The sequence below is a fragment of the Hyperoodon ampullatus genome (genome assembly GCF_949752795.1).
Source record: "Hyperoodon ampullatus genome assembly, chromosome: 16".
Classification (NCBI taxonomy): Eukaryota; Metazoa; Chordata; class Mammalia; order Artiodactyla; family Ziphiidae; genus Hyperoodon; species Hyperoodon ampullatus.
In genome coordinates, this window is record NC_136929.1 from 56564274 (window position 1) to 56574598 (window position 10325).

Here is a 10325-nt window from a genome sequence, read left to right on the forward strand (position 1 = left end):
TAGAAGGAAGGACTTGTTTAAGCTTGCCATCCTTATGGGAATTATCTTGGGGAAGAAGTCATGTTCTTCTCATTGGTCTCTGTATAAGAGAAAACATTACACTGTGTATTTAGATAAGTGTTTGAAGCCTCCTGGTTTCTCTAACTCAGCAGGGGAATTGAGATACCAGAGGATATCCGCTGTTAATTGGAAATGTTAGTTTATCCATGGTAATTTGGGAATAAAAAATGGTGTTATCTTAATTTGTTATGAGCTGGAGAGGTCTTCTTTTTTCCCCATCAATTTAAAACCTTATTTTCAGTACAAGTTAGACTTTTTTTTAAGTTACAGTTCAGTGGATTTTCATATATTCACATAGCTGTACAACCATTGCCACAAGCAATTTTAGAATATTTTCACCACCCCACAAAGAAACTCCATACCTATTAGCAATTACTCCCTTATGCACCCACCCCCTCTCCAGCCCTAGAGAACCACTAATCTATTTTTTGTCTCTAAAGATTTGCCTATTCTGGATGTTTCATATAAATGGAATCATATAATATGTGGTCTCTTATGACTGGCTTCTTTTATTTAGGCATAATGTTTTCAAATTTCATCCATGTACTGGCATGTATCAGTATTTTCTTCTTTTTTATTGCCAAATAGTGTACCATTATGTGGATATACAACGTTTTGTTTATCCATTCACCCATAGATGGTTGTTTCCACTTTTTGGCTACTGTAATAAAGCTGCTATGAACATTATATACAGGTTTTTGTGTGAACATATATTTTATTTCTCTTGGGAGTAGAATTGCTGGGTCACTTGGTAACTCTGTTTAATCTGAGGAACTGCCAGATTGTCATCAATCCTTTTTTTAATCCTTAGCCAGCAAACCTTTTATCTACTATTGCCTTAAAGTAAAACTTTACTATCTATTTCAAGTATTTTAAGGGTGAATAATGCTTCATTGTTGAGAATACTAGCTAATTTTCTAAAAATTCTTTATGGTAAAATATATACCTAAAGAATCTCTTTGCTTGCCATTTAATTTCTAGCAATATTTTCAAGTGGACTAATAATAACTCTGCCAATTGATATCTTCTTATTTTTTGTACATTCTAAACTACTTGTCACACCAGATGCACTAATAGGTAGTTTCCATGGTTCTAAATGCAAGAATTTATATTTATATTTCAATAGGAATTTTTTTCATCTTTATTAAGTTTTAGGTATCTTTGATTGTATTTTCCTAATTAACATTTTTAACATTAACTATATGAATATATGTATGTTTTTTTCCCCCAGTTGGAAGCCATCATATCCCAGCCTTGGAATACCTTGCAGTATTCCAAGGTTAAGTTATGTTTAGCATACAAATAAACTAATACAGTTTAGAAAGCATGTCTTTAAACATATAGTTAAAATTAAAAGTTTTGGCCCAAAGGAAGTACACTTTATCTGAAATATGGAAGTATGTGAATCATTTGCCACTGCTGGACAGATGAAGTGTTAACTAAAAGTAAGATGATTTACCAGCACATGAATATTAATGCAGTAATAAATTTCTTCTTTAGAATTTGGATTAAGCCATAAACTAGGGCTGGGGGTGGGTAGAGTTTGTGGCTTGGCCATTTCATTACCGATCATCTCTCTGCTTCTTTGAGTTTTACAAAGGGAGGAATGCAGCCTGTGGGACCCTGAGAGGAGGACAGGGTGGAGACTAGTATAAAAACAGAGGTGAAACCAGAAGGAAAAGAGGAGAAAAGTGCTGAGATGGCCCATGTTCCAGAGATGCCCTCAGTATCATCTTCCCTGTCCTGTTCACAGTTCTGTCTAAAGGAATGCATTGGTTCACAGCTTATGTATAATGTGCAGTTTGTTTATTTTTTTAATGAAAGAATTTTGTGCCTTGGAGCCACTAACATCTTCATCAGTAAGTCCTCTGTTCTGTTAACCTTGTTTAAAGGAGTCACAGTCACATGAAAATCACATAAATATGAAGTGATACTTTGTTTGAAATTATCACATAACTGATCATGAATGCCCTTGCCTCCTGGGTCACTTTATAAAAAGCAGATAGCAGTTTCCCTCTGGTGACTTTGTTAACCAGTGCCATCTTTGGTATTGATTTACATGATGCACATTTATTCCAACCTTTTTGGGAAGATTTTGTGATGATAAGTCTAGTAGGGTTATATCTTTAGCTTATCTAAAGCATTATTATTTGGTGATCAGCTCTCTGTCAAAGATATATGTTTTTTGGGCTTCCCTGGTGGCGCAGTGGTTGAGAGTCCGCCTGCCGATGCAGGGGACACGGGTTCGTGCCCCGGTCTGGGAGGATCCCACATGCCGCGGAGCGGCTGGGCCCGTGAGCCATGGCCACTGAGCCTGCGCATCCGGAGCCTGTGCTCCGCAACGGGAGAGGCCACAACAGTGAGAGGCCCACATACCGCAAAAATAAAATAAAATAAAATAAAAGATACATGTTTTTTTAATCAACTTCTAGGAATTTAGTTATAGTTAGTTTATTATGTATGTATGTTAATGCTTAACACTAAAATTCCCGATAAAATGAAATGCAGATAAATTTTCCATTTGGCTGGCAGAGCTGTAGAGGAAAAGATGATATGAAAAATGGCAGGGGTGGAAGCTGGTAAGGAGGGAGAAGAAGAGAGGCTAAAATAGTAGGCTACTGTGCCTTGTGACTCTACTACATAGGTTTGTCTTGATCTTGGGGGAGAAACCAGGAATTTGATCTGTGAATTTCCATCTTTTTGGCCACCACAATTTTGTCTTGATCCACACATGCACAGCACCTCCTACTCACTAGACCTCTCTGCTCCAGTATGTGCTTTGCCTTTCCCTTGCAAGGAAGCTGTAATGTTCTATCCCCTTTTTCTCTGCATTCAGGCTTGCTGTAAATACCCTCCCACACATCTCTTTGATGAAGAATTGCTGGACCTGAGCTAGTTTATTATTTCAGATCTTGTTCTGCAGAACTGCCCACAGTTGGTAATGAGAAATCTTTCCAATCCTATGTGACATAAAGGTGATCTACTCAGTTCTGGAATCTGGTGTTTAAAATACAAGTGATGAGGCAAAAGATTAAATTGCAAAATCAATGTTTAGAATTAGTAAGAGGAGAACTAGTTTCCCTTGATCCCTGCACAGACTCGCCTTTCAGTTCAAATGATCAAATGTACACCCTCAAAGAACCTAATATCTTGACTCCAGCTGGGTTAGGTGCCCCTTCCAAGTGCTCCCATAATGTGCTGCGTGTTTGTCCTATTACTGTGCTTCTGTTTTAGTTTATGATTGCCTGCTTATATGCCTTTGTTTCCCCCATTTAACACCCTGATCTTAAACTGTGAACTCTTTGAGGATGACAGCAGACTGTGTGCCACTCAGCCTGATACTAGAATAAATATTAGTGTGAAGGTATACATTTTTTAAAAGGAAAGTTAGATTACCAATTAATCTTCAATCCTGCTAAAACCTTTAAAATCTCCACCTCGGGCTTCCCTGGTGGTGCGGTGGTTGAGAGTCCTCCTGCCGATGCAGGGGACATGGGTTCGTGCCCCTGTCCGGGAAGATCCCACATGCCGCGGAGTGGCTGGGCCCATGAGCCATGGCCGCTGAGCCTGCGCGTCCAGAGCCTGTGCTCCGCAACGGGAGAGGCCACAACAGTGAGAGGCCTGCGTACCACAAAAAAAGAAAAAAAAAAAAAAAAAACTCCACCTCAGTTGGCTTTGTTTCAAATAATATTTTAACACTGTAATACAGATTTTAGTAGTAAATGTCATTCAGATTCAGGTAATACAGTTTAATCAATTTTTATTTCTCAAACCGGGTCGTTGCCCTATATGTTAATGAGATGAAAAATGTAAACAACTAGAATTAGAGGTTTATTCCTTTGGGCCTTCTAAGTGATCTCCCCACAACCAACCACACCCTCCAAAACCCTCTTAGCTCCTTACTCTCAAGCACACCCAGTTCACTCAGCATCAGTGCGCTGCAGCTCTGATGTGCAGTCGGACCCTGCAGTGGGAGCACAGGGTTTGATGGGAGAGATAGACATGTACACAAAGTTATAGTACAGTTGAGGGCTCTCCCTGAAGTAGGTACAGTGTGAAATATAGATCTGAGAGGTAGGACCGTTAGGGAAAGTTTCTCTGAGAAAGTGACATTTGTGCTGAGTCGGAAAGGATGAGGGGTTCAGATCTGAGAGAAAGGGATGCGCATTACAGGGAAAGGGTAGGGCATGTGGAAAAAAACCAAGAACACGCAGACGCAGAAATGGCACGTGCGCGTATGGGGAGGTATTAGGGAAAGAGGCCAAAGGGCAAAGACAGACCAGGGTGGATGCCTGTGAAAGAATTTGGAATTTAACCTGTAGGCCAAATGGGAAGTCAGAGAAAATTTTTAAACAGGGAAATGACATAATCTCACTGTTCTCTACCTATGTCTTTCCTTCAAGGATTTTCTGACCTTGTTTTTCTCTACTATTACTACCACTTTCTCTGCAAATGCTTTGTGCCAAGTTAATTCATTTAGTTATAGTAGAATGGTCTTAGGTTGCAGTTTGGAACATTCTCAAACTTCAGAAGTTTGCCCCTCCCTCCCCAAAAGATTTCTGTACCATGCTAGATATCGTGACCTTAATCCCATCTTGTTACATGACAGATTGACAGACTGTGACTGTCTCATTGCATTCTTATTGTTAAAAAAGAAAAAAGAGTGACATCTTTATAAAAAACAAATACTCCATAACCTTATTTTACTATTGATAGTTTAATAAAGTGAGAGTGGGCTATACATGAAGACAACTGAATTTGTACCCTTAAGACTTTCTTAATATTTTGTGTTTAACCCTTTCTAGGCTTTTCATCTTCTGTATCCAGATTATAAATGACCCTGCTAGACTTGAAGTGAAGAGCGTCTGTCAGGCAGCCACCATGCTCCTGGCATTTGCTCTGTTCATTTTTGACCCATCACAGTGCATCCACAGTTGCATGATTGTTTGTGCCCAGGGTCTGGCCATTCTCACAATAAACCATTCTTTGGAATTTTACAAAGAAGTCATTCATGGCACCTAAACTGAAAATCAAAGCCCAACCCATCATTTTCCACTTATGAATCCTGTTTAATTAGAAAGTAGTTTACGAACAGTGTCCCATTTTTTTCGATGCAATCTAAAGTAGCAGATGGCAGGCGTGCACATTACCTGGCTGTCTGAAGCTCACCTGAGTAATTCGCTTACTCATTACGGGTGGGTCCTTCGGTGAAGCCAGCTGCAGAAGGTGTGGGAGGCAAGCAGGCCTTCTCCTGGGGAAACCCAGGCCTCCTTCGGTTCATTGCTGCCACCTGCTGGGACCTGGCTGCCGGGATGGGGAGGCTGCTCCAGCGAGAGCTGAGCCATCCAGGGCTGTTTGAGGGACCAGTGCTAAACAGGTGGCCCTAAATGGAAGTACTTTATCAGCTGTAGAGCATTATACCAGTCTGTGTAAGGTGGTGTTAGGTGACGTTGATTCACGCATACTTTTCAGCAACAGTGAGGCTGAGAAAACTAAGTAACACTTCGAGGACCCAAAGGTGCCAGACTGTTAGAGCCAGAAGAGTCCCTTAAGCAGATGCTGTGGATTTTAGTGTAGTTGAATCAGGCTCCTGGGGGCTTGTGAAATGCATAGTCCCGTGCCTGGCTCCGGAGATTTTGATTCACTAGCTCTAAAATGAGACTTATCTCACAGGCTCCCCATGAGATTCTGATGCAGATAGTCTAGCACCACACTTGAGAAAGGCACTGCCTTAAACATTATCAAGGTAAGAGCTTATCAGCCATTTTTCTAATTAGTGCCTCATTTCAGTAAATTTTAAAAATTTACATAATATTACATCTTCCATCCATGGGATGAGTCACTGTAATGTACCTGTAACTGGTTCTTTGAAGCATACACATAAAAATTATTGTTGGGTTGGTTTGTTCTGCAGCAAAAAAAGAAGAAAAAAAGTCCGTTTTAAATGATTAGCTTTTCTGTCTTCCCCAAGAAGGAAGTACTGTAATTTGTATTGATCAGTTTATAGTGAAATGCTTTTTCACCTTGGGCATTGGCAAGCAAAGGTGGGGTTTGATATTACATTTGTCATAACCATCATTTTCATGACTGTAGTAAGCATTTGGGTAATACTGAATTTTCAGGTGCCCGAAATACCATAATGCAGTGTTCTGCCCTCCATCATCACTCACCTCTTTCCTTTGATGGAGCCAAGCACAAGAAAGCTGCAGCCCCCAGAAGAAAAATAAGTGGCCCAATAGCAAGTTTGAGAACTCATCTTAGAACTGAGAATTCTGGATACCTATCATGTGCTTGCTTCATAGAATATTAATGTCCCAAAGATATATGTCATTTTTTTAATATATGCTCCTGCTTCTGAAACAACTGTTTCCAATCCAAGAATAACCCTATCTGACTGTGAACTCCGTGATGCCACTGAACTAACTCAAGGACAGATTACACTTGGTATGCTGTGTAATCTTAATGAATTCAGCACCAGCAAATTTTCTAGTGTATTTTCATCTAGACTTTTTTTTCTTCTTTTTTTTTTTTTTTTAGCTCTCAAGGTTGCTGGCTTTCAGGACTTCCAACTCCTTTAATGCAAATGATCATATATATAATACAGTTTTCATGTATTGTATGCATGGAATCAAAACAGCATTTTATTGAACTTCTTTATAGAGAAATCTTGTTGAGCTTTCAGGATCATAATTTTTATTACTAATAAAAATGTGGTTTGGTGTATCATTTTATTTTAAATCTTGTTTCCTGCATTCATAATCTCATCCGTCAAGGTTATTTTGTTTTTGTTTTTCAGTCGTACCTGAAGGAAATCTTAAAAGAAATTGGTATTCAAAATGTAAAAGGGATCCACAAAAACACATGGGAGCTGAAGCCAGAGTACAGACATTATCAAGTAGAAGAAAAGAGTGATTAAGAAGACTCGAAGCCTGCCTGCCAACAGAACAACTAAAGGGTGTTGTGCTAAGCAAACGGCCTTGATATGTGAATCCTTGAGCACCATCTGTTATAGGGGGAAAATGACTGGTACTTTAATTTCTCTAGGTAAATTTTTTTTTTTCTCTCTAGGTAAATTTTTTAAGCAATAATTCTTGTCAAGTTGCTTAAGTGATTTTTGAGGAAAAAGAACACATTTATTTATGTACTTTATCAGATTATTCATGATGGGGTTGGGAGTTGAAGAAGGTTTTTCTTTTTAAATATTAACTTTTAAAATGTAAAATTAGGAAATGTTTTCTAAATGAGGACTCCCTGTACTTGTTTCTCTCTGAGGAGCTGAGGTAATACAGATCCAAACTGAATGGCATAGCAGGAAAAAAGTAGTCAACTACAGAAACTCTCAAAAGGAATTAAAAAGAGTTCCTTATTCTGAAATTGTCGAAAAACAAAGCTGTCTTTTTTTTTTTAACAGGTGGCTGTGTTTCATGTTCACATACATTAATGAAAGGATAGCATTTATGTTTGTACTAAGATAGCTGTCTTCATCATTAGCTTATTTTACCCTAGCGATAGTGACATGAGAAATGGAAAAAATCACAGTCAATTAGTCTTTCTTTCTTTCTTCTTTTAAAATAATTAGAAATTGGGAATTCCCTGGCCGTACAGTGGTTAGGACTCTGCACTTTCACTGCTGAGGGCCCAGATTCGATCCCTGGTCGGGGAACTAAGATCCCACGAGCCCCATGGTGTGGCCACAAAAAAAAAAAAGAATAAAATCATTAGAAATTAAATACTTTTCCGGTTCAAGGTATTTATCCCCCACCCAGATTATAAGTTTCTCAAAGACTGACTTTGCCCTCCAGCTTTTCCTGCATCCTCGGCGGGCGTGCACTGACTCTTGCTGTTTACAGACTAGATGCGGGTTGTAGGGGTGAGGCTGATAGGTACAGACAGAAAGGTTGATGCCAGTCCCTGGGGAATGAAAGTGCTTCTTTTTCTCTTTAATTAATTTAAAATAAAAGCAATACATGTCCATGGTTAAAGTCTTTCTAGTACAAAATGTTATATATTAGGCAATCCAAAAGCATACCCATGAACAAGACCACCAGAACCAAAGAAGCTTTAGCAAACTAAACACAATGAAAAGCGTCTTTTTTACTTGTTAATTTTGTCAGCTGCAACCAGGAAGCAGCAAATGCCAAAATTTGTTAATGTTATGTAATTAAAGCAAATCAAGGAAATAATCTATCCACTGAGATAAATATTTTCCTGTATTATTTGATTTTTAGCAGCAGAGCACCGGAATGCTGAGGCTGGGTACCACTGCATTAAGAAAAATTTTGTCCTTGCATTCCCACCGTAAAATAAAATTGATTGAGGAGGGTGGTCCCATTTCCTCCCCCACCTCCAGTTGTCTTATCCTGCCTTGTTGTGGCGCAGGAACCAAATGTTGTATCCCCATTACCTTTCAGTTCCTAGTTACTTAAGCCTCGGTGTCAGAAAGCAGATGGACAATGGAGTGATAAATCCGTATAGAGCTGAGAATTCTGGACACCTGTCATGAGCTTTGTTCATAGTATATACCTTCCCCCCAAACCTTGTCTTTCTGGAGGTATGGTACTGCCCTGAAACAGACCTGTGTCTCCTCTACCTCTGTCTTTTGTTTTTGTGGTGACAACACCTGCCAGATTGAACTTGCTGGCTGCTGGTAGAGTTTCCAGGGCAGAACTTTGTCTCGTTTGAAGCTGTGCTTTGGTATTTTCTGCAAACCTCGTTTCTTTAGCTTGTTTTAGTGACCTTGTACCTCATCACACCTGATAGTATCTGCTTGTGTCTCTTAAACAACTTGTTATCTATTCAGTAGGATAGCTAATCTAGGTGGTTGACTGGTGCCGTTCCTGATTAATTTTTTTGAAATTGCTTTCTTATTTAGTACAAAAATACAGCTATTGGCCGTGGAGGAGACTCTCCCTTCCACCTGGGTTCCCTTTTTCTTTTATTCCAGGATTCTCTTGCCCTGATAAACATGGTTTTGGCAGCCAAACATCCTAAACCCTTATAACCACTGTGAGATGGAGAGAGAGGAAGGCTGATAAGGGAGATACACATCTGGTAAGATGTCACATCGTAAGAGGACAGGAAGGCCATATGTAACAAATGAGATTGTTAAACTCAACTAGTGCACCCACTTTGGGGATATTTTAACTGACAGAATGTAATAAGATTATAGTTGCTGGGCAGTGGAAAGCTTTGAAATCACATGTTGCCACAGTAACATCTAAAGTGATATATCTTTAAAAAGTAAACAGGTTTTGCTCTGTTGTAACAGAAGCAGCTCTCCTGGATTTCTGCAGAGTTGCATTTGTTCCTAATGGTCTGTGAATACATTTTCTTTGAAGCTGTTTTCATCATTGTTCGTACATATTAGTGATAATAAGAGTAAACAGTGCCTGGCCTAAATGCTCTAAAATATTATCTCATTTAATCCTCAGAATTAGTGCTAAGACATAATTTTTATTTTTTTTAATTTTAGAAGTATACCTTATATAAACACTGTTACATCAGTTAATATAGTGTTTTGTCATTTTATTTTTATAACCTCTTTATAAACTAAAAATGAACACGTATTATACAGAGACATTGAAATGACATGTACAGTATTTGTTCAGTTACTCTTGCCTAAGAGATAGTCAGGTTCTTTCTAGTTTAAAATCCATTTCTATGTCTCTGAAATGAAAAGAAACTAATGATTCAACATATTCTTAGGTCTAATCACTAGATGTCCTTCTGCTCTACAGTAAACACCGTCAGTATCATCAAGCGGTTAACTTGATGAGCATAAACATATTAACTTTATTAATGTGCTTATTAACCTTATTAATAAGCTTGTTAACCACTCCCTCTTACAGATATTTTATGCTATTGACTAAATGCTTCTTTTTTATTATTAAAACTTTGCTTAATTTTGTAGGTAACACGGGCTCATGTAACTACATAAACGATCTAGAGATATGTAGTGTAATGACCAGGTATTACACATAGAGAGGCATATTGCAGCAGTTCAGTAATGACACACTTCAGCAGATGCAATCAGATCTCTCCTGGGTTATAAGGTCTTGGAGGAACTGGGCACCATTTGTTTTTTAAATAAAAAGAAAACTGAATTAAAAAAAAGAATTAGTGCTAAGTAAGAGGTAGATAATGTCCATTTTATAGAACCATTTCCTGCCCAACATATTATCATGAGTACTGATCCCTCTTTAGGGGAATTCTACCCTTGGGGTAAAGTGAATACCAGAGTATACTTTCCCAGAAGCCCACACATG

General features: G+C 38.6%; 1 protein-coding gene across 3 annotated transcripts in view; it reads left to right on the forward strand.

Moving 5' to 3' along the window:
- Nucleotides 1-8243, forward strand: part of GTF2F2 (general transcription factor IIF subunit 2) — a gene marked incomplete at its 5' end in the record, with an annotated part of 154595 nt that extends 146352 nt beyond the window's left edge. For all 3 annotated transcript variants that reach the window (XM_079722059.1, XM_079722061.1, XM_079722060.1), the window contains one exon: nucleotides 6857-8243. In XM_079722059.1, coding sequence (XP_079578185.1) covers nucleotides 6857-6976 — 120 coding nt within the window. In that variant the 3' untranslated portion in view covers nucleotides 6977-8243. The remainder of the gene's footprint in view (nucleotides 1-6856) is intronic.
- Between the last annotated feature and the right edge of the window lie 2082 nt (nucleotides 8244-10325).